The following is a 26,794-nucleotide window of genomic DNA, read 5'->3' on the forward strand; positions in this document are numbered from 1 at the left end:
ATTAACTTCTCACCCTCCGCGGGTGAGAAGTTAATTGGTTAATAAATTAGATTTCCATTGATGATTTTTGTGTGATTTTGTTGTCAGCACATTCAACTTTGTACAGAACAAAGTATTCAATGAGAATATTTCATTCATTCAGATCTAGGATGTGTTATTTGAGTGTTCCCTTTATTGTTTTGAGCAGTGTATATATATGCTATGTTAATTTTGTCTAAATTAAACTATAATTTAGACAAAATATTGTGTAAACAAGCATGGGGAAGCTGCAGACTTGAAAGCTGCCCTGCAGACAGCCATTGACATCATTTACATGGCGGACAAGCCACAAAGGTTGTTGCTAAAGAGACTGAACATAAGCATAAACAATGGAAAGTTGATTGGAAGAAAAAAAGTGATAGGAGATGTGACAACAACAACAACAACAACAACAACAACTAAAAAGCCTTTAAATAATATTTAAAGAATAGTGGAGAGTTGTGAGATTTATTTAATTATTAGTGCTTTATAATATTTGAATTACATGAAAAAAAAAAACAAGTCTGCATTTATGTAAATTATTCTTTTTAGGTTCTAACTAATGACACTGAGGGTGTCATTAGTTAGACACCCTCAGTGTCTAACTTTCATACAGTCTCAACAGACTGTATGAAACTGTCTGTTTCACACAGTAAACAGATAGTTTACTGTATGAAACAATGATCCCAAAAATGCCTCAATCTCACATGTTACGTTTCCGGGTTTCCACACTGTTTTTCAGTCAAATCGCAACAGGGATGTTAGTTTTTAAAGCACTTTCTTTCCATATTCCAAACTTTTGTTCCGTTTTCAGATTTCCCAGAGCACCAAACGCATCGGACGCTCTTCTTGGTCATTACGTAATTGGATTATTTAGTGAATTGCGCAGTTAGTGACTGTTAACCATTGAATACGTGACACAGTAAAGGGTTTTGCATATTTCTTCCTGATTCAGTGGATGATGATGCACGGAGTCGCTCCAGCATTCCAGTGAATACGACCTCACAAAGCTCTACTTTTACAACCATTATCCTGTGTATTCCTCATACTGAAGTGGATGGATTGTACCTTAGTCATAACATGATAAAGCCTTTTATCTAACTCAGAGGACTCCAACACACACATTCACACACTGATGGTGGTGAGCTACATTGTATCTACTGTGGACTGCAATGCTGGATCCACAGGCTGCAGGACAAACTGCCTCCTGCCTTTTTAATAGTCACATGACACAGCGCCTCTCAAAAGTATTCACACCTGTTTAACCTTTTTGTGACAACCACCATTGACTTCTGTGGGGTGGAAAAATAGATATTTTGAAATCTTTCACAAAAAGAATCTGAAAAGTGTGGAGTGAACATCTATTCAGTTCCCTTTACTCAGACATGAATAAATTCTTGTGCAGCCAGAGGCAGAAGAGCAACCAGCAGATTTGGGGATAAATCAAACAGGAAGGCCATGGTAGAGATCCACAGCGCAGGTGGGAGAGTCTGCTGAAAAACTGTAAATTGTTTACATCATAAATGTGTCTTTTGTTGAGGAGGGGCACAAAGAAAGTCATATACAAAGAAAGTCTTTTTTTTCAGTTTGTCATCTCCTGGGATCAACGAGTGATGAGCAGGAGGAGAGATTCCATTAGGACAGAAAAGAGATGGAGAATTGCGTACAGATGTAATGTTCAATTCACATGTACTTACCCTTATCGGTGTTTATTATTATAATTTACAGAAATACAAGTTTGTAACATTTAATTAATACTCTCTGTTAGAAAACAATATTTTTTTCTCCTAAAATCTTTTTAGGATGAGAAATACTGACAGAAATGAGCTGATAATGTCACAAGAATGTCATCAATACAGTCAGAGTATCAGATTTCTCTAAATCAAATTAGAATAAAAACCTGACCTGACTGAGAAAAATGGATATCATTTTTTGATTCAGCTGTGGAAAATAATCCTAATTCAGATGAAAAAAACATGGACAACTTCCAAAAAATAGTTATTTTGTAAGCTGGTGTTATTTACAGTTCTCTTCACATTTATACAGTTATTTGTTCATTTGTGAAATAAAATTCTGATATTTTATATTCTGATATTCTGAATATTATTCTGATATTCTGACATCAACAGAGTAGATGTTGTAAGGTGACAACATGAGCAAACCTTTTCAGGACTGCAAGTCACTGTAAGAGAGGGAAGCATCTCTAGTCTGATGTTCTTCCAGGCAGATACTGATTTGTTTACTAAAATCAGGGAAAATTAACTGTAAAATGTAATTTCAAAACCAGTCTTGAAATATGATGACATTAATAGGTTTTTGCATTACGTAAAATAATCCAGGAACCCAAACACTTTAACTTTCCAAAAAGAAAACAATAATAGAATAGGGAAGGCAGGAGTGGGAGGTGTTATTATTAGTGAGCTCGTTATCATCCACTGACCTCCATGTGATTCAGCAGGTTCTAAAGTTGGTACTTCTCTTACTTTACTTTCACTCACTGTGGGCTGCTTTGGTATTACAAACATGTGGTCAACTTTGACATTTTTTACCAAAAAAGTGTGGTCTGAGTTGTGGTTAGAGTCGAGCATAGCAGCAAAGGACACAGAAATGATCACCAGCTCACATATTTTGAGCTTTTTGTTTCATCACCCTAATCTAAAATATGTATTTAAATATTCTGAGCATGAGTAGATGCATAGCGCAACAGAAGTGGGGAATGTTTTGTGTTCTCATACTGAAAATATTAACACATTTTGTGACATTGCTAGAAATCTCAAAGAATATATGTAGGCTAATGTGTGCTTTTAGGTAGGTCACTGGGAAAAAACTCAGGTTGATGGTGGACTTAATGTATCTGAACAAAGTGAAACTGCTGTCTAGACTGTAGGAGTGTTAAATTCTTTTCTGACATTCATTCAAGAGGTTAATCAGACCCTCTGGCCAGCGGGGAGTCCCAGGTATTCCTGGGTTAAACAGACCATGACACTGACTGACTTCTTTTGTTCTGAGGTGAGTCATAAATCAAATGACAGTCATGTGAAAGCATGAATCGATATATACATACACATACATATATATATATATACTAAAATGCAAGTTACTGAATATATGGTTCATATATAAGTGATATAAAACGGAAATAGTATAAGTATCACTTCCGTGTTGGACACTCTGATCTGGTCGTGTGTGCTGTGTGTCTAACTTCTTCACATTTTCTAAATTTCGATCCGTTCATGCCATCAGTTATAGAATTAGAGCTCTCAAAAGTTTGTGTAAAGGTGTGAAAAACTAAGTTAACATAAAATATGAGACTTTGAAAGCAACCTAGCAAGTGTTCTTTCCTGATATAAAAAAAAATAACTCAACAAAAAAAAATCTACATCTAACTGAAGTGTCATGTTGATTCATTTATCAATTAATTTGAATAATAACTCCACCTCCCTCCCTCCCAAATACACACACATAATTATCAGGATGATTAAAATGGGTCATTATAAACTTCCAAGCTGCACCTGAACATTCTGGTGTTTTCAAAGCACATCAACACACCGCCACTTTAAAAATGTTACCACCGGATTCCACTAGAGGGCAGTGTTCAACTAGTAGTTATAAATCACCCCAGATCAACAGACGACCGAACAAATTAAAAAGATTCGAACTTTATTCTGAACACTCATCCACACAAGCAATACATTTACCTCTTTAAACACGTAGCTAGCAACACCTGGAACTACTATACGTGGCAATATTGTATATTTACATCGGAAAACGTTTTAAAATGATTACATTGCTTGTTTAATCTAAACAAGCAATAAACTCATACTTTACTGTATATTGAGACACTGATGGTTATGATCAGATTTTGCTCTAGGAACAAACAAAATCATTGAAGAAGATGCAGATCCTAATATTAACAACCAAACCAAACAAAGCAAAAACAAAACAAAACAAAACAAACAAAAAAAAACAAACCCCCTTCCCCCCTACAAACATGAAAATCAGCTCTAGAATAAAAAAAAATAGTTTTATCTGAGACTAATACAACAGTTGCTCACATAAAACAGTCCGCTAAAAATAGGATGAACAGAGAATATAGCCAGCTATCTCTCATATTGACTTGAGAAAATACAGGGAATATATAAAAGTACAAATACTGTCTAAACATCCGACTATGAACACACACACACGCACACACAAGGATCACACTTTTATTCAATGTGCATCATGCAAAATTAATCTGTCTTTATGTATCTGACACAAAGGCTAAAAATACCTCTGAAAAAGCTGGACAAACATGTGGAAATAAAATTTTTATCCTTTTTCTTTTTTTAAATTCATTTCTCACCTCAAAGTTGCTTTTATTTTGATGTTAAGTCACATTCACAAAAAAATACTTGTGGAGCTCTAGAACAGAAGGGCTGGAATAAAAATGTAACTGGATGCCATCTGCTAATAATTTGGTAATTTTTAACGTCAGAGTCAGTGGCCCATAGAGTTTGCATGTGATGGTGTTCTGCTCCACCTTAAATACAATCTGAGTGTTATTTACATCGACTGACTGGGGGGTGAAGGAAAACCTCCATCCTTATAAAAAGACATGGTATTCCCCAAGTGTCCACTAGGGGGCTAAGTTCAATTTACAATGAGCTAAACATGACTAAAAAATTTTTCATTAATGGAATACATTTTCATAAACCTGAGGACCTCCCACATGTTGTATCCTTTATATACTTAATTGGATTAAAGCACAATAAAATATGATTTACCTTCAATTAAAATAAAAAAACAAAAAAAAAACAGTGGAGGAATCTGGGATATGTCGTTTCTGAGACCTTGGAGAAATCTGTTCTCTAGAACAAATCAAAAAACACCTCAGCTTGACAGAAAAAGCTAAACTAAACTTGACCAAAGATCTGATATGGAGCCTCCTTTTTTTCCTAACACTGCATCTTACGAATGCTGCGTGAAATCCTCTTAAACTCGGGCTGTCCTCTCTGCCAGCGCTTCAGGGAGGTGATGACCAGACGGCCGTCCATCTTCTGGCCCATAACCAGGTAGGGGCCGTTGATGTCATTCATCTCCTCACAAATACACCGCATCCCGTCCTTCAGCCACAGCACCGTCCTCCGCAGGTCACGCTCCGTCATCCCGTTCATCATGTAAATGGTCTTGCTCTTGGTCTCTGGCACTATTTTGGTGTCACCATTAATGTAGGAGATCTCCTTGACTTTGATCTTCATAACTGGAGATGGATGTGGAGGGGAAAAAAAGATAGAATTAGGAATAAAATCAGCATTCAGCTGTTTTATTTTGTCTCTGCTTTTTTGACACACATCACGTCATATCATATGCCGTTATCATAAAGCTAATAAGAAAATATACAAAAAAACAGTTTACAAAGGGTGATTTTGTTTTTAAGGGGGGAAAAATTATCCATATGTCTATGAAAGTACAGAAGCTCGAGTTTTTAAATCTTGGTTAAACTGTGATTAAGCATTCTGGCTGAAATAAACAAGTTGGACCAGATCAGACCAGATCTGATTACTATCTGACCTCTAGAACAGAACCTGCCTGACAACATGAACCAGGATAAATGATGCCATCACGCAGAAATTCAAAACCAAATGGGAAGCAAAGTCATATCCATCTGAAAATGGGTTGCAAGCACAACTTTGGACTGCTGCAAATCAGAGATAGAGCCATTCCCTCCAAACCCCGACTGAGTTAGAGTCGGTGTTGGTGAGTCAACAAAAAGAAAGTCGCTGGACAAACAGAACATCCATGGGAGAGATCTGAGTTGTAAACCACATCTGACCAAAGAGAACAAAAAAGCCTCATGTTTTCCTAAATAATAATAATAAAAGAAACATCTTGATGATTCTTTAGGTTTTAGGGGAAATATTCTGTGGACTGATGACACAAAAGTGTAACTTTTCAGAAGAGCATACCTACAGTCAAACATAATAGTAGTAATGTGATGGTCTATTGCTCCTTTGCTGCTGTAATTATTGTTGGAATCATGAATTCTGCTTTCTGCCAGAACTTCCTGAAGGAGAAGATTCGGCCTTCAGTTTGTGAGCTTGGATTCCATCCCACTCTGCAGCACACCAGCAAGTCCACCTCCGAAGGACGGAGAAAATATAATCAGGTGTGGACTTACATTTGATCAAGATGCTGTGGCAGGACCTCCAAATGGCAGTCACTGCCAACAGTGGCACAACCAGGTGTAAAGTTTAGGAGGAAAAAGGCTAGATTGGGCTAGATATTTTTCACATATGGTTAGATTGGTTTGGATAGTTTTTACCCTCTTAACTAAAATAAATAAATAAATAAATAAATAAATAAATAAATAAATAAATAAATAAATAAATGTTTGAAAACTGATTTTTTAATTTTTTTTTGACTTGGGTTGACTTTGTCCAATATCAAAATAATATTGTTGATCTGAAACTTTTGCACATGACAAAAAACAAACAAACAAATAACAAAGAAACCCCAGAAGAAATCTGAAAGATGGAATGTGCTTTTTATAGCGCTGTAGAATCAGAGCGGTAATGAGAATAAAATGCTGCAATAAAAATCTACAAGACCTGAATGTTTCTGTGCCAACTGCAACAAAGTATCAAATATGCAGCAGTTAGTCGCTCTATGGTATTTTTTTCTACTTATTGAACACATCAATAAATAGAAAAGGTTATGTCGGTGCATAACTACATTAGTCAAACATTTCCTTACTACTACTTCGACGTCTGCCTCCTTAACAGAATCTTCAACAAATTCTAAATTCTTAGAATATTTTCATACATCCTAGTCCTTAGAATATGTATATATATATATATAAGAAAAAACAAATTAGTGATTCCAGAACAGACAGCTCTTAAAGAAAACCAGAAATCAGTAATGGCCAGGAAAAAAAAAAAACTGACTGGAACATCTCTTCAAAGCAAGCTGATGAATTTAACACCACAAAGTAACTTTGATGTATAATCAGGTTTGTGCTCTAATCAGAAATACAGAAAAAAAAGTTACCAAGAGTCCAAAGCCAGGATCCTATTTCACAAAGGGAGTGCTTGTGGGAAAACCGTTTGATTTAAAACACTTCTTTTCCATATTAAGTATAATTTTGACCGTTTCCCTTGTTGTATGTGATGGAAGACCTGCTCTCTCTTCAAAACGCCAAGACGTAAAGCCAGCTGAGAAACTTAAACCCCATAAAAAGTGCATGAGACATCTGGGGCAAATGTACATCATTGAAGAGTTTCCCGTAAGTGACTCACATTCGGCGGTTTAGATTACTCTAATTCTGCCTTGAATTTCTTGGAACCACCTCTGATGACCTCTTGGGGCCTCTGCAGTTCACCCTCGGGACTAGTAAAGGCGGAGCACTTACCAAAATCATTCTTGCACAGACTGTCAACGATTTCGTTGCCATTTTCTTCCGTTTCTTTGCAAGCATCGCACACCCTGGGCACTGAGAGACAATTGAAAACGATGAACACTGCTCAGTTTCTCATAAATTAACACAAAATGTTACCCATGCACTTATATTTATAACAATGAAATGGAGATTAGATGCAGTCTGAGATGCAAACATTTTAGTGCGTGCGTATAAAATGCACGTTTACGCACAAGACATTGCATTGGTCCTAAACGCTTCAAATGAGAGTTTTGCAGATCTCTACCCTCTCTGGTGACAGGCACGACGTTCTCAATGCTTGCAGGGGGTATGCACAGGTCGTTGTCGGGCGGGAAGCGGTTGCAGTCCAGCATCTCCGGCCACGGGTACCCGAACGCGAGCATGACGGGCCCGCATCCGTGCCTGACGCTCTCGCACAGCGACCTGCAGGGCTGTATGGGCTCATCCAGGTCGTCCAGGCAGACGGGAGCGAAAAGCGAGCAGAGGAACTTCCTCGTGTCGGGGTGACACTGCTTCTGCACCAGGGGCGTCCAGGACGAAGCTTGCTGCAGGACCTCATTCATGGTTTCGTGTCCCAGCAGGTTCGGGAGGCGCATCTCCGTGTATTCTATGTCATTGCAAAGCAGGAGGTTTTCAGGGATTTGCTTGCAGCTGTTCTTTTTCTGGAATAAATCGGCCTGGCCGAAGTTGTACAGTCCGTGGATGGCGCCCGTGGAGGTTATTGCCACCCCACACAAAACGGCCACAACTGAAATAAAGGCTCTCATTTTGTGTCTGGTGTAGGATTGTTCAGGCGTTCCTCAGGGCTGCAGGCTGCTGTGTGGATGGAGCGTCTGTCAGTGACCAACTCCTGCTGCTCACTGGAGCTTTTCTTCCAGACATGTCTGGGAGGAGTCTGTGCTCCAAAGGCCCCTTTTCTCCTCAACAAAACTGGTTTCCTGATGTCAAGCGAACTCTGCAGACAGATTTGTCTTCTCAGGCAAGAAAAGGCCGAGCTGCAGCTCTCCTCTGGCTCTGGTGAGACGTAATGACGTCTAATTGTGCCTCAGTGTTTTATCACCAGCCGTTTTCTTGACAGTTTCCCTCTCATTTCCAGCCTCCCGCCTCTTGGAATCATAACAAAATCTGTCTGACTGGTTTTCCTTATTACACCCCAATCAGCAGAAATACACCCTGAGTGATCCTTTGGCTTGTTGGTCTTTGCTGTAAATAATTTGGGAATGTCAGTGGGGGCATTTAGCTCAGTTCAGTGGAGCGTTAATTTTCCATCATTAGCAGCGGTGAAGTCCTATGGGCAGGTCTGCAGGTTCATAACACATGGTGAAATATAGCTTGCCCTGGTGTGAGAAGCAGACCTCCACTCAGCACACCCAGGGGTGTAACCCAATCTGCCTCTCACCTCTGGCACTTAAGCTCTGGCTCCTATCCCCTCTGAGACCCCCGTGAACTGCGTTACACCGCAGCGTTTCCTCTCAGGCTTCAGATGTTTTAACATCGGACATGTGGAATTCCTTCCAGAAAGGGTCAGCTCACCTGAATCTTCCTACTTGCCTCTTGCGGATTGTTGCACTGTATATGTTGCGTTTCCATAAAGATAATTTTTTTGGTATGTGTTCAGACGCCTGCTGGCTGCAGAATAATTACGTGCAGAAATCACTTCTACCCTGAAAGAAACAATTTTTCTCCTGCAATAATAAACTGATGAGAATTGATTTCCCCCCAAAAAACTTGTCAAATGAATAAACTTCTACCTCTGACTTCCAGTATAACTCTTGGAAAGTAACTTTTTATTGCATGAAACATGTGTAGATTGAAAACACAGGTTGTTTATGTGCTCTGAATTACCTAAGCCATTAAAGTTTATAAGTCTGGGTGCTTCTGTTTATTTATTTATTAAAACAGAGGGGATTTTGTCTTGAGGTGCTACTTCACTTTTTTCCTCTTCCTGATGGAAACAAGACAGAACCTATAAAGGGTTTACAGAACTCCATGTGTATTAGATTTTTATGAAGTTTCCTTACTCATAAATGAACCTAAGATGCATTATAAGAACTTAATCAAGTCATGTCAAGTTTATTTTTACAGCAGATTTCATCAACAAGGCAGTTCAAAGTTTACAGTTTTGAATAGCTACCCAAGTATCTATGGCAACCTACAAACAAAGCTAGAAAATTAGCTAGAAAAATATCCAGCTAACCTTATAAACAATGTTCAGCTAACCACAATTAGCTATCTATGTATGTATATGATGTGTATATAAAATCCATATGTTAGCATCCTCTAGCAGCGTAAAGAGATAAGTTTCAGACGATATAAATAAAACAGTCTACAGGCTTAAAAAGTTTGACTTGTTACTTGTCAAGTTTTATTACTAATAAAGAATTTATAGACTAACATGAACATGAATAGGGATAAGTAAAACAAGAGTGAGGCAAACTGGTTTTAAGACTTTTGTCCCCTAAAATGCTCTCTGTGTCACCTTATACAATTTCACAGACAGTTAAGGTCAGAAGTCAGAGAAGAGGTAAACTGATCCTGGGCCTGTGGCTAGCATCACCCCAGCAGGTTCTCATTATAACTGAGTGGGAAGAAGAGACACCGTTGGTCAGACACAGTGGACCATCTGCGACTCAGTTCCGTTTGAGCCTCATGATCGATGCTCCACAGATTTTCTTAAAGCTAGGCACCAGTTAAACACAACCTCATTGTAGCATGCAGCTAAGAAATACACTAAATAAATACACATTTTGGAAAAAAAAATCTATTGAGAATCTGAGAAGACCAATGCAAAAGCATTTCACACCATTCAGTGGTATCTGTGTTCCATGTACATAAATTCATTACACTGAAGAACACATTTTTCTTAAAAATATATGGATAGACTAGTTAATTTGCAAATAATTAATCAGTAATTCTCAATTATTTTATATCAGTTATTTTTACTGAGGTAGTAATGTCAGTAAAAAAAACAAAACAAAGCAAAACAAAACAAAAAACACCAAAGAAGTATATTCTACCATTCAGACCATAATGGGACTTTGACCACACATTCTTTGTGATATGTCATGAAAACCAAAACAAGAAAGAAAACTCTGATTCGTTAGCACTGATTAACTGGTTAAAGGATGGTGGTTAACTACATTAACTTCTTTTTATTACAAATACAATTTCCAAGTTTAAATTAGGAAAATATCAAGAGTGAGAAAGTTTGATGTTTCTTGTTAACTCTGATCTCAAAATTCAAAATGGCTGCCTTGCATTAGAACTTAGTAAAGGCTGCATTCTGCAGTCACAATTAGAGAAGGCTCTGATTCAGTCAGTAGCAAATGCTTCAGAATATTTGAAGCATGTTTTTGTTGTTAGGATTATTCCTTGTTCATGTTTCATGTATAAATGGGTTGTTGGTGGTAGAATCCTATGATGTAACATCCGATTTTTGTTTGACTAAAAGGCACTGGTAATGTTTGAAATCTGTAAGTTATACATGATCAGTGCTGAAGCTTGCAGATTTACTAGGGATACTTAACAACTTTAGACCAAAGTGCAAGAAACATTTTATTTTGCATGAAATTATTTTCAGATATAAATCTGTCATAAATACTTTTGGGCTTAACTGTATTTGTGAAAAATAAAGTACAATTATGGGTACAAATACTTGGCTGGATACTTAACATGCTAACTTGACACCAATTCTGATGCTGAACCGTGACGTTGTTTCTTCGTCTTGTGTAGCACATGTAGATCACTTGCAGTTCTTTTGCCTGAAGTTAGACGTGTTAGAAGTGCCTTCGCTCTGGTGCTTCTCATTCCAGTGATTGAATTTCTACCTCAACATCTTATCAAGTTCTGCAGAGACCTGTTCATGACTTGCAGATGATAGAGGGGTTCCCTGCCTGTATGTCTTTCTGAGTGTTTCTGGTTTATGAAGAGAAATGTTTCTAAAAATCCGTATCTCATAAAGATGAGCCTGCATGATATCAGTGGGTCATCAAATGGTCGTTCTTTTGACTTGAATGGAAAATGAGTGTGGAATTTGTACTTTCTCCATTTGGGTAAAGTCACTGAATAATCTTTCTTCTCCTAACATAAATCTTTTAATGCACAAGCTACAAATATTTTAAAAATTATGGATCATTTGCTGGTGGAAGGATTGTGTTGTATTCCTGCTTAGTAGGGTCTTAAGGGTTAAAAAAACAAAAAGCAAGCAAACACTCCTAATTTTAGCAAAGGTAGCAGTTGTTTAACAAGTGACCCACACTGACCCCAGAATACCAGACACAGTCTCAAGAGTAAATAAAGGTTTGGTGTTCAATCACAGCAGTGACACCCTGACAAGGACACATTCTGTGTGTAACTGCAGCTGAGAAGGTCACCATCCTGAAGACGAACTGGGTTTGAGTCAAGATAATCTTAAACTCAGATGAATCTCTTCAGAGGAGATTCTAAAATGTAAACTGCAAATTATTTTCTACAAAAGGAAGCAAGCAAATGTTCCATTTTTGACAAATGACAAACATTGCAGATGAAAATAAAAAAAAAACTTTCATTGCCATTGTTTTAGGAGATATGCACAGAATTTCAATAACATGCTATGTCTAATGTGCAGTCCCTAACAATGTGCTGTGAAGGCCTGGTTTTATCTGGAAGATGTGAAACGTCTACCATCCAGTCCCGTCGGAAACAGGACGGGAGACGGACATGGACAGCTCTGAGACTGATGGCAGATCCAATGAAGTAGGGACCGATGTAACGTGGGCCGAGGTTCTTGGAGACTGATGGAAAGGGGACGTCACAGGAGGAGAGCCAAACCTTCTTTCCTGCTGAGTACGGGGGTGCTGGAGTGTGCTTCAGGTATTGGGAATGAGGAAACAGTGTTGGACCAGATGTGCTTGTGGCGGTGGATGTGGAGGTGGACTGAAGTGACTAAAATATTTCTTTCATTTGCTGGGAAGAGAGGATGTTGTTAGCAGATGGATATTTCAAAAAGAGAGAGACCACTAGCTGCTGATATGTGGGAGTTGTGGGCGTATTCAACCCATGGAAGGAATTTGCTCCATATTAAAGGATGTGGATGTGAGACATGTGAGGGTAGAGTTGAGCTCCTGACTGACTGGTAACCAGAGGTGAGAAAGACTTTGGACATTGGAATGAACTGAATTCAGTTCATACTGGTTTGGATTCTATATAACTGGATATGAATTAGACCTTATTCCTTTAAGATCACACTTTATGTAAAGTAGCAGCACACTAATTAACTGAATCGCATGTTATCTGTCACTATATTGCACATGGACAAATTCAAATAAGTGGCACTAAATAGTATTTTATTTGTAGGTGAAAGGTTGTTGCAAACTGAGACTTATAGAAGACAGCTTCTTAACGTGTCATTTGTGGAGTTTGAAATAATTTCCCTTGATGGTAAAAGTCGGTGAGAATCAAGTGTGTGCATGTGGCAGATTGTACAAGAACCCCAAAGCCTAAATGGAAACCAGTTGTCAGTAATAACCCCCAAGTTTTAAACCATCCATCTGCTGTCTATGCCTGCTTATCCACGCAGGGGAACCGATGTCTTTCTCCAGCAGTCATTGGGCAAGAGGCAAAGTACGCACTAGATAGGACACCAGTCCATCACAAGGCAACACAAAAACACTCATGGCAAACAACCACACAGTCATGCCTGAGTATAACTGTTTTTTATCTCATAATTTGAAAACTCAGCTCAGATATTTCAAGTGTTCATAGTAGATATAATTCCATTTGAAGCTGTGTGAGCTAAACTTTGACTTATTAGTTCTTTTCAATTGTAAACTTGCACAATAGTATTTTTTAGTCAACTACAAAACAATATACTTGTTTCTATTGGTGAGCAATAAAAGCAAGTACATTTTTGATGCATTAAATCTCTGTGGTAAATTTTTCAATTTAGTTGTGTGGCATAACAGTCAATAATGTACACATTAGTCTTTAACAGAATTAATATTCTTCTACTTGTAATGTAAACTCATCAATAAAGTTCTTGCTTATTTGCTGTCTAAATGTGAATAAAATGTGAAAAGCACAACTTTCTCTTTTCGATGGAGCGAAAAAAAAGCACTATTACTCTGATTCTTTCATTTCTCAATCCTCTGTAAATATAGTGTAGCAATACGGACTGAGTGTAATCACAGCTCAGAGAGTGAGTGTTTTGGTTTCTGTCTGATGGTTTTTGCACGCAGATGGAACAAGCCTCGGGCAGCGCATAGTAAACCTTCAGAGTCACGCTGAGAGGAGAAGGGAAGGACTCGTATTTATCTTCATTTCTTTGGGGTAGACATCACTGCACACATACTTAAGCATCGGCCTCACATTAACTAAACGATGGCTCCTTTTAAAGCTGAGGGCTTTTCCAACCTCGACCCTGCAGTGAAAACCCTCCGCAGGACATGCTCCTGCTGGAGTGTTTCAGACTCCATCACTGCTGCAGCTAAACAGCATGTTTAGTGGCTTTATACATCAACAAAAGAAATCACAGATTGACTCCTCTTTCTGTTTGCTGCTTCATTAAATATCCAGTGAGATTTTGCCTGACATTCCTAGCATCTATCAGGGTGATGTCAGGGTTTGGAGATGAACACATTGCTGCGTTTGGACGTCATGCTGTCAGGAATGGCACGTGTGCTTCGGATGACACATTCAGTATAAAACAAGGCTTCATTTATTCCAAGCATGATGCCTTCATAACTACCAGAAAGTTATAATAAACCTGCTAAGCCTCGACTTAATGAGGCAAATTTATTTGCATCATTTATAGAGAATCTATTTTCCTCTTTTTTTTTTTTTGGCTAATGAGCATACAAAAGATTTTCAAGTCCTTAAAGAAATATTAAGTTAGAAAATTGCATTGTGTTCTGGATATAATTTACTCCATGGTTTTTGATGACTTCATAGGAAAGCTATTCCTACTTTGCACAAACCGCCAAATTGGTGGTTTTGAACCTCTTTTCATTGCTTTCTGTATTTTTACCTAGTAAGAAGACTTTGACACTAGTTACATATAACATGAATATGGAAATAAAGTAATAAAGGAGGAGAATAACAACCAGAACTGAGCTCTGATTTTTCATGAACAGACTGAGATTTGGCACAAAGAAAATGATTGAGGAAGGTAGAAAACATACTTCCAAATCTGTGAAGTAGGGGTCACAAAGTCCTCATTTAAACCAACAGATATTATATGTCAGGTGGTTGTTTTGAAAGTCATACCAGGAAAAGGGCTGCTGTATCCTACCAAAAGATGTACATCTGAAAAAGAACTCCAGATTAATAACAGGTTAATCTGATGGATTTGTGATGCTCTTCTAAAGGCTCTGGGAACCGTGATGGAGTGCATGGCATCAGGGATGCTTTCACATCTTGAATATATATTTATCAGCCTCTGTCAGAAAACTGAAAGTAGGTGATCTTTGAGTTTTTCAGCAGAATGATGATCCAAAACATATGTCCAAAATCAACACAGAAATGTTTCACAGACACAAAATCCTCTGTCTTTCATAAAACCCCTGAGGGGACAGAAGAAAGCATGAGAGAAGACCCGAGACTGTGGATGATCTGTACAACAAAACATGGTCAAAGATCCCTCTCATCTCCAACCTCGTGAAATAACACAGGAGATGACTAAATGCTGTCCCAGAGGCTAAATAAGGCTGTGCTAATAGGTGAAGGACTCAAACTTGTGGTTCAGTTTGTCTTACTAGAATTTTCAGTGCTACTTCAATAAAAGAAACATTTCTGACATGCTTATCCCTGGTGGGGCCATGACGGATGCTGGTGCCTATCTCCAACGGCAAGAGGCAGGCTGTTCCCTCGACAGGCGAACACAGAGAGACAGACAGAACAAACAATCATACACACACAGATACACACCTAAGAACTTAGAGAAATCAATCAACCTGTTTTGGACTGTGTCATGTTTTGGACCTTGGGACACAAACAGGCTTAGCTTTTTTCCAGTTTCTCATATGTGTATCTGGTACTGTAACTGTTTTAATGTCTACCCTCTTTCAGCGTTCCAGTGCAATCGAAGTAATCCAGTAACTACATCAGTCCTTCTGTTTCTTTTCAGTGTGTATGCTCTGTCTTCTCAAACCCTCCGTTGGTGTTGGAACAACGAAGGGTTTGAGAAGACACACCCTCTGGTTCTGATTCTGCTGGAGGTTTTTTTCTGTTAAAATAGAGTTTTTCATCTCCCCTGTCACTCCATTCGTTCTCAGTATGAGGAGTTGCTGTAAGTCCATTTGCGCCAGCACCATAGATGGGATACAAATATGTTAATTTCATTTCTTATTTAGTGGACACACCATAATTGCAAAAAATGTTCCTTTTCCTTTTTGTTTTTTTAACATTAGCAGAATATAGACAAAGATTTGATTTCCATTACATTTGTAATGGAAACACAGCTAATGAGTTGACGGTGACGTACCGGACAGGGATGACCTCATCATGCATCCCAGCTGCGCTCGTGTTACTTGTTTGTGCTGAAAAACAGTGAAAGAAATTAGATTTTGGGCACAATGTTTCCCTTTTGACATTCACTAAGTCAAAAATACGTTGGCCCCTTTTTGAAAACGAGTGAGGGGAAGCCGTCATGGACACCTTGTCTGTGTGGTGTCAGACGCAGCCATTCAAACCCGGGGACGGGACATAAATCTCTGTCCTAAGGTCAACTGCGACATTCCTTTCCCAGATGGTGCGTCCCCCTGATCTGGACTCTGCCCCAGAGGAGCCTGGCATCTCAGGCCCATGCATCACAGGGGAACCAGAGCTCCCTTTAAATGGGGGGAAGTGGCCTCTGTGGGGAGTATGTGATCCCCTTCGACCCCCTCAAACTTCTCCATCCACCTCCCACAGCTTCTCTGAGAGGTTAGAGGCTGTGAGACGACGCTGTGTGTTCACAGATGATCTCTTAATGTGACATTCACACTCTGGCCTTTGGTTAAAAGAGCTCAAATTACTGGCAGGTCAGAGACTGAAATATTATTAAAGTCAACAGACGGCCACACAAGCTTCATTACAATAATCACCAGTAGATTCCCTGGAAAGAACAAAGACAACAACCTAATTTCAAACTTGAGGAAGTAGAAGTTCCAAGGCACAAGTCACGGGCGTAACAAAGAAAAGGATCACTTTTTCCCCCGGTGTGGTACACTCCTCATTTTTGGTCCATCTGTTTTACATATTGTGGCCAAAAAAAGATCCCAGAATTGATTGGAGCCAAATGTAACGCTTAAGGCTTGTTCAGACATCCAAAGGCTGTTTGACCCTCCTTCTGCTCCCTAACAACAAACCTCCTCTCTCTGCTCCCCCCACTGGCCTGGTTGAATTGGCGGTAGACCTCTAGGCCCGTCTCCATGGTTACTTGTGTGTATGAATAGGTGGAAAGTATAAAATGTATCCAAGATGTTTTTAAGAATTTAATAATCAAGTAACAACAACAGACTTAAATGTCAGCGACAGCTTGCCTGGAGTTGAAACAGCTGATGTGTGAGGCAACAACAAACAAAGCACTGGAAAACTGAAAATAATGTCTGAGGAAGTAGGGACACACACATTTCCTCTGTTTCTTTTTATGATGAAATATTTATCTGTTGATGTCTAATCTTGCTTTTTATTTATCTCTCGTAAGAAAATTTAATTGTTAAATTGCAACCTTGTTTTATACATTAAAAGGCTTATAGCTGAGGAAAAAAAAGTTATCTCATTTAAAGCTATAGGCTTACCCCCTTCAGTTAAAATAATTTCAGTCTGACCCTGCTAGTGTCCATCTGCCAGTCTCCAATATCAGTCTAAATAAAGATTGGCCTGCTCTTTTTGCTTTCAGCTGTCTGAGGGATTTGTTGTATTTACAGCCTGTTTCAAGTTACTGCACAACATCTCAAAATGATAAAGATCTCTGCTTCAACTCTGGCCAGGAGTTTCAGTTTTATAGTATTTTTATTTCTGTATTCATGGGTTTATTTTGTCTAGTTCTGCTTCAGTTTATATTTTATTTTCAGATTGTCTCATATTTTCTTCTCACTCCATCTTTTATATGATAGAATTCATGATGGATTCAGCAGCAACACATTACCAAACCATGACACTTCCACCCATCTGCTTCACAGTTGGTTCTCTTCTTGGAATGATCTGTCAAGAACATTACTTCAGATGTCTGGGTTCAACAAAGCCGTCTTAGCTGATGCCTCCCATCAGGAAGGAATTAGAGCTAAATGGAATGCCAGACCAGATGAAGATTCTGTGGAGAAAAAAATAATACAGTATAGAGTTAACTGTTCAAATAAGAGTAAAGATGCAAATTGGAGAGGAGTGGAATAAGGACAAGTGGTCAGGTTGAATCTTGAATCTCAGGTTAAATCTACTGAACAAAATGTCTGAGTTTTAAAGATCCTTAAAATTGAAGAGGAACAAAATTCTAATAAGATATGAGAACCTGTGTGTCATAGCTTTTAAATCGTCTTTTCTTTAGGTTTTATTCTTTCTTTATTTAACATTTATGATATAAATAGAATTATATTTATTTATTATATTTATATAATATGATTGATTTTATGTATGAGGTTGCAGTTTGTATTTTCTCTATAAGCTTTAACAGATTTTTATTTTAACTTTAGTAAAAATGCTAATAAAATACCCAGATTAACTTGTCTCATCAAAACCAAAGCTGTGTTTTAACGAGATGCTGGTGGATTCAAATGACCAAAAACATTATTTCTTAATGCGCCAATTTTCAACTTTTGGCTTTGCATTTGAAAACAGTTGGGTTTCTAATGTGTAAACATATAAAAACAAGAAAATAAGTATTAAAATTCTGCAAATCAAAGCAAAAAAAAAGAAAAAAAAAAGAAAAGAAATAAAAAGCTTGGCTCCATATGCTCCATGCATCTACTCTTCAAAGTAGAGTTCCAGGGTTTGGAGCTAAACCACATCATGCTTGTATTAATCTCCATCAGACTCAGGCGTATATCTGGGATATATCGTCCACTCACTGTCAAACATGTGAGTCGTATAGAAACAATTTTCCATATGGTTCTGATAGAAACAGATGGAGGTTCTGGTCACATTGCTGGGTTTTCCACTTCTGTTTGTAATTGTTTACAGAAATCGTCTTGTTCGTCTCTTTGTTGAGAATAAAAGTGTCTGCGGGAAATGGTTGTATAATAAATAAATATTACAATTACCAATAAATAATGATTTTTAACTCGTCTCTTTAATGTTGTCAGATGCGTTCGTGGTGGAAGGAGGAAAAGAGAAAGATGATTGTTTCCAGACTGTAAAATGAAGCAGCCTGCTCTCAGTGTGGCAGTGTTTGTATAAGCTTTCAGCATCACAGTTTAGATGAACCTACAGGTTTGTGGGTATGAGTATGGGCCAGGGTCACATGTTCACTGCATGAAGTTGAAAGGCAAAGAGATGGATGATAATGTTTAAGCTTGAAATAATCTTTTTCATCAAATGTACACAGAATCTGAGAACAAGGCTGAGGGAAAATGACCTGCTTCAGCTTTTTCTGCTTCACTTCTTGACATGTGAAGCAAACGGCCCAAAGTGAGAAAATGTGTAAAGTTAAAGTTGCTTCGAATGTGAGTGGAAATAACTTTTAAGCAACAGAGATTATAAGCAAAAATGTTTGAAAATAACTTAGAGAAATGTTAAAAAAAAAACAGCACACAAACATTACTATGTGTGATCTTTCACCTACATGTTTCTTCAAAATGTGTTTTTTTTTAAATGTCCTTTTTGGACTTTTGAATCAGAATAAATTTGTTGTTTAGTTTATTTTTAGCTTTGTTAAAATAACTTTTAAAATAGTTTTTTGCTCAAATTCTTGTATTTGAGTTAATCACTTGTGTTTAATTTATATGAAGCTGTTGCTTTTTAATTATTATTATTTTTTAAAATGATTAGACCTTTGAAATTTTGAATGTTAAAACTATCCCCATCATGAGGCAGCTATTTTGTCTAGAGCAGAGGTGTCAAACTGAAGGCCTGGGGGCCAAATCTGGCCCACCATATCCTTTTATGTGGCCTTCTAGGCTCCAAATTAACACAATAAGTCTGTCCAGTTTTTCACACATCTGTAAAATTCACACAAAATGAAAAAATCTCCACATTTTTCTTTTATTTTACTGCACATTTTCTCAAAATTGGTCAAGAAAATTTTGTTCAAGTGACTGCTGCCTCAGCCTTACTTGATTTTATAGTCTGTAATTGGTACGAGTAATAAAAAGTCACATTTGCGTCATACATTAGCGTAAATGTCTTGAAAATTCCCTAAAACATTTCTAGATTGTCATCACAAAATCTGTCATTTTGATTGCAAGAAAACACTAAAACAATCACAAAATCCTGTAGGAACAGGATTTTTAATAGGATTTTTTTTTTTAGTTTATTGGTTTTATCAATATATTCTGGCACAACTGGACATTTAAGAAAATTCAGATGTTTGATATGGCCCAAAATGAAAACAAGTTTAGATCAATGGACTGCTGACATTTTGGGTCCATCAAGCAGGATAAAAATAAGTATATTAGTTCTCTAACATGACATATTAAAAGCATGAGAGATACATTAAGTTGTTACTTATTTAGTTGCCTCTAGGTGTTTGCTCGAATGATTTTGTCTTTTGTGTTGCTCTGTGTCGACTGGTGACCTCTGACCCTATGATTACTGGATCGGTTCCAGTCCCCCAACTGGTGAAGAATTCATTCTTCAGATTGTTTTTCTGACAGATTATAAAACTTTTATTTATTTTCATCAATTTGGTTTTTTCACTGGTTTTCATGCTGCAAATGTAACACAACTTGTGACCTCATTATGCATTTCAATCTGTTTCATTGCTTGAGGTTACACTTAGCAGAAACATCTTTATTTAAACTTACAGACCTGCTGCATTATTTTAATCTCTTCATGCTCTCTCAGGCTCTTACATTTCAAGAACCTAACTGAACATGACTCTTTAAAGTTCAACTGTGGCCCTTCCTGGAATCAGTTTTGTCCTGTAAAAGAAATATGGGACCAGTTATGAAGTCTCTATGTTGTGGAAAAGGTTGTTTGTTAGAAGACAACCCAGCTACAGGACACCAGAACAGATGAAGTTAACACAAAGTAAACATGAAGACCAAAACATAAAGCCAGAGAACCCAAGATCACATAGACAGGATGGAACTGGAGGAGCAAATTCGTGGGAAGAAAGTTATACACAACAATCTGATAAGGAGCAGCTGAAAACCAAGTGCTTTAAATCCTGAGGGAAGGTAACCAGACACACATTACAGGTGTGATGACTCAGATCCAGGTGGGTAGAAGACTGGGAAGCAAAACCGACTGGTGTAAACAAGTAAACAGCGTGCAAACAGCCAGAACTAAAAATCTAAACCAGTTGCATAGAAACTCCAAAAACTGTAAATTACAACGAATAAATAAATAATAATCCAAAATCCATGAACAATTTAGTCTTTTTCTAATCACAAACATTCCCATAGTAGCCAAATATAACCAACTCACAGTTCTGTGTCAGTCTCTGGTAAAGCGTACAGCTATGCTGACCTTTTCCCCTCTATCTGCTATATTTGCCTTCCTTGCTGCCATTAGCTGGTCTGTCTGTCGTTCTTTCCCACAGAGTTGCTATGAATCTGGTGTCTCGCTGTTGTGTCGGAGTCTTTTTTTCTGTCCTCTGAAGGCAGAGGACTGTTCACTCTGAGCCTGGTTTTGCTGGACATTTCTTCCAGCTGAAGGCAGAGTTTTTCCTTTCCACAGTCGTCCTGTACTTGCTTAGGATGAGAGACTGCATTGACATAAAGGTTCAATGCAGTCATCTTGTTTTCTCATGGACACAGTTTTTCACTTATTGAAGCGTGGAACGTAAATTCAAACTAGGAGACTGCCTCCAGTCTACCTGCATCATCCAGTTGCCTCCTGCCGCAGTCAATCATCACTCAGGAATCCGTAATCATCATCCATGGATCCACCTGCTTCCCTGCTGTGATTCAACCCACCTCTGCTCCATCTCCCTTCTTGTCCTCCTCCAGGATTCCATCCTTTTTGGTCTCTGCTCCACCACCCATGTCTGGGCCCTGGAGGGAAGAAGACCCTGACCCTGGCCCTGATCTGTTCATTCAGGCTCCTGGCGGTTCTCTGTATTTGCCTCTTCTGCCGAGGTCTGAGTGCCAAAGAACGTCAAGTTAAACAACAGTTTACAACTGCTGCCTTTTCTCTCTGTCACGTAATACCAATTCAATTTCTCCAGATTGAATTGGTATCACATGATCTCCTAAATTTGATGACAGTCTATATTTAAGTGAATGAATTCTGATATAATTATGAACTAACTGATTCGTAAGTTTGAGTACAGCACTTTGTAAACAGCTGGCTTTTTCTGCGGTTTACTGTAGCTACCTTGTGGAGAGGGTCAGTGACTGTTTGCATCGTCAAGTCTTTTTTAAATTAGCTGTAAGCCATAATCATCTAAATGAACAGAAATAAAAACTCCAATGTATATATTCACAGGGTAACACTTTATTTGACAGAGTGTGCATAAGACTGACATGACACAGTCATAAACATGACATAACATCTGTCATGAACATAAAGAAGTCTTTATGAATGTTTATGAGTGTTATCATGGAGTGTCATTTGCTAAATAATGACAATTTTAATGCAAAGTTGCTCTAAAGGTTCCATTGAAAGTCCATTAAAAGTTCCAACTTTGCATTAAAATTGTCATTACAACAGTCATAGACATTCATAAAGACTCCTTCATGGTCATGCCAGTCTCATGCACACCCTGTGAAATAAAGTGTTACCTTTACATGTAATTAATCTATGTAATACAGGAATTTTGCCTTTTATTAAAACTGAGCTGAATCTAATTACATTTCATATTTTTATCAGATAGTAATAGAAGAAAATTATGAAAAATGTAAGGCTGGCGGGAGAAGAAATGCTTTACGGTAAAGGAATCATATTCCTCAGTTGAATTTGGCCTCATGAAACGCTGATGAACAGCAGGCCCCTTCGGTCTGATTAGTTTGGACTTTGGCATCATTGCAGTGCAATGAGAAGGAATGACCACTTACAGCCTGGTCTAATAAAACAGCATACTAACAAAATGTTGTTGAGGGAGTTTTTGTGGATCTTGTGTCGAGAACAGGAAACAAGCTTTACCCTTTTACCTAGCAATGAGGTATTTAAACGTTGTAGAAAAAGATAAAAAAACAAAAACAAAAATGTGTTTAAAAGACACAGTGAAGTGTCAAACCACATGGTTATGACTGAATGATTATGGTAAGTCTGCCTCATAATAAGGAACTATTCTTTTAATGTGTTTCATGAAAATGTCTGCAGGATTAATATGAAACAGCTCTGCATCCTCTGTTTGATTGACTCACAATATATATTCCAGTAAATCAAGACCACCACAATGACAGATTGCATAAGAATAAAATGAGATTTTCGCTGTGGGGGCTTGGGAACGACTTCAGCAGTGGTGACATCGCATCATGACAACATTTTTCCGAAGGCTCGTGTTGGGATGGATTTTCTACTAACATCTCAAAAAGACCAAAAACAATGCTTAGTTATGGATGGTTTTTTTATGCCACACACATGCTCATCAAGACAAGTCATTATAAAATGAAGCAACATTTTTGGAAGGGAATTTAATCGTTTGCACAATAATAAACTTCTGCTGGTGAAATGAAAATAAGCATTGTTTTCCTTACCTCAGAGAGATTAATGTGTGTAAAACATGGAGAAAATATCCTTTGAAGTTGCATGATTTCTTTCAGCATATTGTTTTCATTTTTCTCCATCTCTATTCACCCCATAATCTCCACCATCTTTCATATAAGAGAGCTTCAGAACAGTCACTCTGCTCTAACAGCAACAGATGGAATTTATAATCGTGCGCCATAAACTTACAAAGTTGTATTTGGCAAGAAAAGCAATAAAACTAACATCAAACCGCTCTAATTATATTAAATTAAACTTTGCATTTTTCAAAATGAAAAGCTTGAGGTTTACTCGGGATACTGAAGACAGTTTTCTAACAATTTACCAATCAGCTGTTACCCAGGCTGAGGTTTCATATGCAACAAATTTCGGATGTAAATGAAATTCCTTCAGTGCTTCAACTTCCGCGCTCCACAATTCACTCAAAGCAAGGTAATGAAAGAAGTCTATTTTTTCCTTCCAATAAGTTGTACTGCACTGTTTGGATTTTTTTTTTTTATTCTTTTGATGAGACAAATTCAGATAGAATATCTGCAACATGTTAAAGACAATGGAACATTACTTTTGCTCTAACGTTACAGCAGCCTTCCTGGCAACTACATAAAGTATTTGAGAGAAATCCAACTGCTTCAGTTCAGTGAGGTTTGTCTGTTGGGATCATCTGTTTCTCCACAGCCTGTAATCCCACGGTGTGACTGGACACTGATAATCCTCAGACAGACACTTTTGTCAAACATATTTTCGAACTTCGACATGTAAAAACCATCTGTCTGTTTCTGACAAAGTACATGCTGATAAGTAAAGGGCTCCTACAGCTACAAATTGCAGGCTTGTTTGCTTTATTTTCATTTGAGTTGACAGGGTCTCCTGATGTGGCTAGTGTATATGCTTGGTTGTAATGAATAATTATTTGGGTAGCTGCTTTGCCTTAATGTCTGATTTCCCTTCTTCAACTGGACATCAAAAAAGTTTTTTTTATCACACAAAAACCGCTCTTTGAAATTTTACTTTTTCTGAGCATTTTCTGGAAGGCAGAGAGATGATTTTGAGGAAAAATGACATTGGATTAGCAGGTTCAGACACACACACACCAATTACTGAGCCATGATCAAGGTCACTTAGATTTCCATTCTTCCATCTGATGTTCAGTTTGAACTTCAGGAAACCATCTTCACCTCTTCTAGATGCCTAAATACATTCTTTTGCTGCCATTATGGAAAGAAAACAAATAATGTGAATACACAAATAACAGATTTATAATAATAATAGAAAATATTTAATATTTAGTAATATGTAATATTTAATTTTTTAAAAATATATTTCCTACTAGTTTTATTCCACACAAAAATTATTTCATATTTGAAATATTTTAATTTTTTCCCCATTTTTAAAAAAATATTTGTATAATACCTGGAATGTGAAATGATGAAAACTTTTCAATACAAAGATATTCCATAAAAATGACCTCACTTGGTCAAAAAAGACCCACTTACACATCAGAGGGTTAAGAGGATCCTCCTCACCCACAATTCAAAAGATCAAGCTGATGTGAGTGTAGCATCTGGAAAAATACTTAATCTATTTATAAATCCTATCAAAAATATTTTAAATTTATTTGTTTACAAGTATTCTAAGAAAAATTCAGATTTTTACATGTATGAGTTGAAAAACAGGACAAATACAAAACTTAAAATTATACACATTTGTTGAATAATCTAATTTAGATGTCTACCCATGCATATTTAATTGACAGTAATCTAATCCCATTCATAGCTCCTTGTGTTTCCATAGCAACTAAAAAAACAAGAACCTGACACAGGTTGTTTGACATCATCATGTCGATGAGAACCTCTATGTTCTCATCAATGATGTCATAAGAGTTCAAAGAGATACAAGAATACAAGAATTCTCAGTTTGCTTCTCAACTTGGTTGGAGGTAGATCGATTCCAGAGAGACGACTTCAAACTGATTTTACAAACCATTTTAACTGTTCACCAAGTCAAGAGGATTTTTGATATTGATGGGACCTTGGATTTCCTGTTACGACGGGAGTTGAAAAGTTGTTAGGATAGAGCATAAGAGGCAAAGACGTTTTAGTAGAGAGCTCTGAGGATGAGAGATCAAAATACTTTGGTTTGGACATTGAACCGTGAAGCCCAAAAGGACATGGAAGATTCCTCTAAGGATGAGAAAGTTTCCGTCAAAACCACAACTATGGATTTAACAGTAAAGGCATCAGGAGACTTTGTTGTTTTTGAAAGTCTCAATGTTCCTCATGACCAAATGGACCTGGATGTGTTTGCTTGCTCACAGGTTGAGTGAGTTACTTTAACAACCACAGCTAACTCTTTATCAACACAGACATTACAAACAGTGTCTTTACNGCAAAGACGTTTTAGTAGAGAGCTCTGAGGACGAGAGATCAAAATACTTTGGTTAGGACATTGAAGGACATGGAAGATTCCTCTAAGGATGAGGAAGTTACCGTGAAAACCACAACTATGGATTTAACAGTAAAGGCATCAGGAGACTTTGTTGTTTTTGAAAGTGTCAATGTTCCTCATGACCAAGTAGTCCTGGATGTGTTTGCTGGCTCACAGGCTGAGTGAGTTACTTTAACAACCACAGTTAACTCTTTATCAACACAGACATTACAAACAGTGTCTTTACCAGACTTCCTAAAAACATAAAGGACCTGGATGTGAAACCAAGATGTGACAGCAAGGAAATTGTGACATATTTGAAGAAATCTCTGAGGATTCTTCAGCAGAAGAAAACTCACAAGATGAAATTCAAAATGACACAGATGATTTTGACATCTTTTGAATCTTGAGCCAACCATGTAGTTTTGCAATTTTCCAACTCATTCTTCAACTGTTGGATGAATGCCACAACACATAGCATTATGAACTTGAGTAATACCTGAAGGCTTGTAGCTCAATATCTGGACTTTTTGCAGAGACTCCATTGTTTGTGAGGTTTTTCTTTACAGCAATGCACCATCCAGGAAGATATTTTCCCCCAGATGAAGTCTTTGCAGTTCAGAATTAAATAATCGAAACACTGAAGATGAAGGATGTAGTACAGCAGGACAAGCCAGGAGTCTTTTTGTTTTATATGTCACACTGTCTGACACAATATGTCATTAACAGACTATGATCTGTACACAGCTGACTATTGTGAACAATGTCAGAAGTCTTCACGTGTCATGCATAACCTTGGTCCCGTCATTCCCCATTTAAAATATTTCTCCTTTCTTTTTCCTGTGTGTTGTAGACATTTGCTGTAATTTCTGCCATATTTGTGATTAGTATAAATTTGACTCATAGCTTTAAATGTTTAATTAATTTGAATGTTTTATGATTTTATAATAGCATATATGACATTTTTGTTTCTTCTATAATGATACAAGGAAAACAGCTTCACAAACAGGAAAACAGGTATTGTGAAATAAAACTGGGATATGCATTAAGCTACCAGTGATTCTTGAGAATAGGGACAAAATGGGTTTTAATTTTCCCATATTTTTTTAAAATTATTTCTCAACCTTATGTATGCAAATATGACAAATAATGTTTAGAAAATATGAAGAT

At 37.5% G+C, this 26,794-nt stretch overlaps 1 protein-coding gene across 1 annotated transcript; it reads right to left on the minus strand.

Moving 5' to 3' along the window:
- Positions 1-3,661: 3,661 nt before the first annotated feature.
- Positions 3,662-8,466, minus strand: sfrp2 (secreted frizzled-related protein 2). The gene is made up of 3 exons (XM_007578556.2): positions 7,701-8,466; positions 7,409-7,489; positions 3,662-5,260 (listed from the first exon to the last, which is right to left on the minus strand). The coding sequence occupies exons 1-3, from the start codon at positions 8,200-8,202 to the stop codon at positions 4,956-4,958; spliced, it is 888 nt and encodes a 295-aa protein (XP_007578618.1). The 5' UTR covers positions 8,203-8,466; the 3' UTR covers positions 3,662-4,955.
- Positions 8,467-26,794: the final 18,328 nt, after the last annotated feature.

The sequence above is a fragment of the Poecilia formosa genome, unplaced genomic scaffold (genome assembly GCF_000485575.1).
Source record: "Poecilia formosa unplaced genomic scaffold, Poecilia_formosa-5.1.2 Scaffold483, whole genome shotgun sequence".
In the NCBI taxonomy this organism is placed as follows: domain Eukaryota; kingdom Metazoa; phylum Chordata; class Actinopteri; order Cyprinodontiformes; family Poeciliidae; genus Poecilia; species Poecilia formosa.

What these genes read in the sequence shown, in the direction of transcription:
- sfrp2 (XM_007578556.2), bottom strand. Translation starts at nt 8,202, where the DNA reads ATGAGAGCCTTTATTTCAGTTGTGGCCGTTTTGTGTGGGGTGGCAATA. An exon ending in CGTGCCTGTCACCAGAGAGG is followed by an intron (nt 7,490 to 7,700) that starts GTAGAGATCTGC and finishes ATTGTCTCTCAG; the next exon opens with TGCCCAGGGTGTGCGATGCT. An exon ending in TCTGTGCAAGAATGATTTTG is followed by an intron (nt 5,261 to 7,408) that starts GTAAGTGCTCCG and finishes ATCCATCTCCAG; the next exon opens with TTATGAAGATCAAAGTCAAG.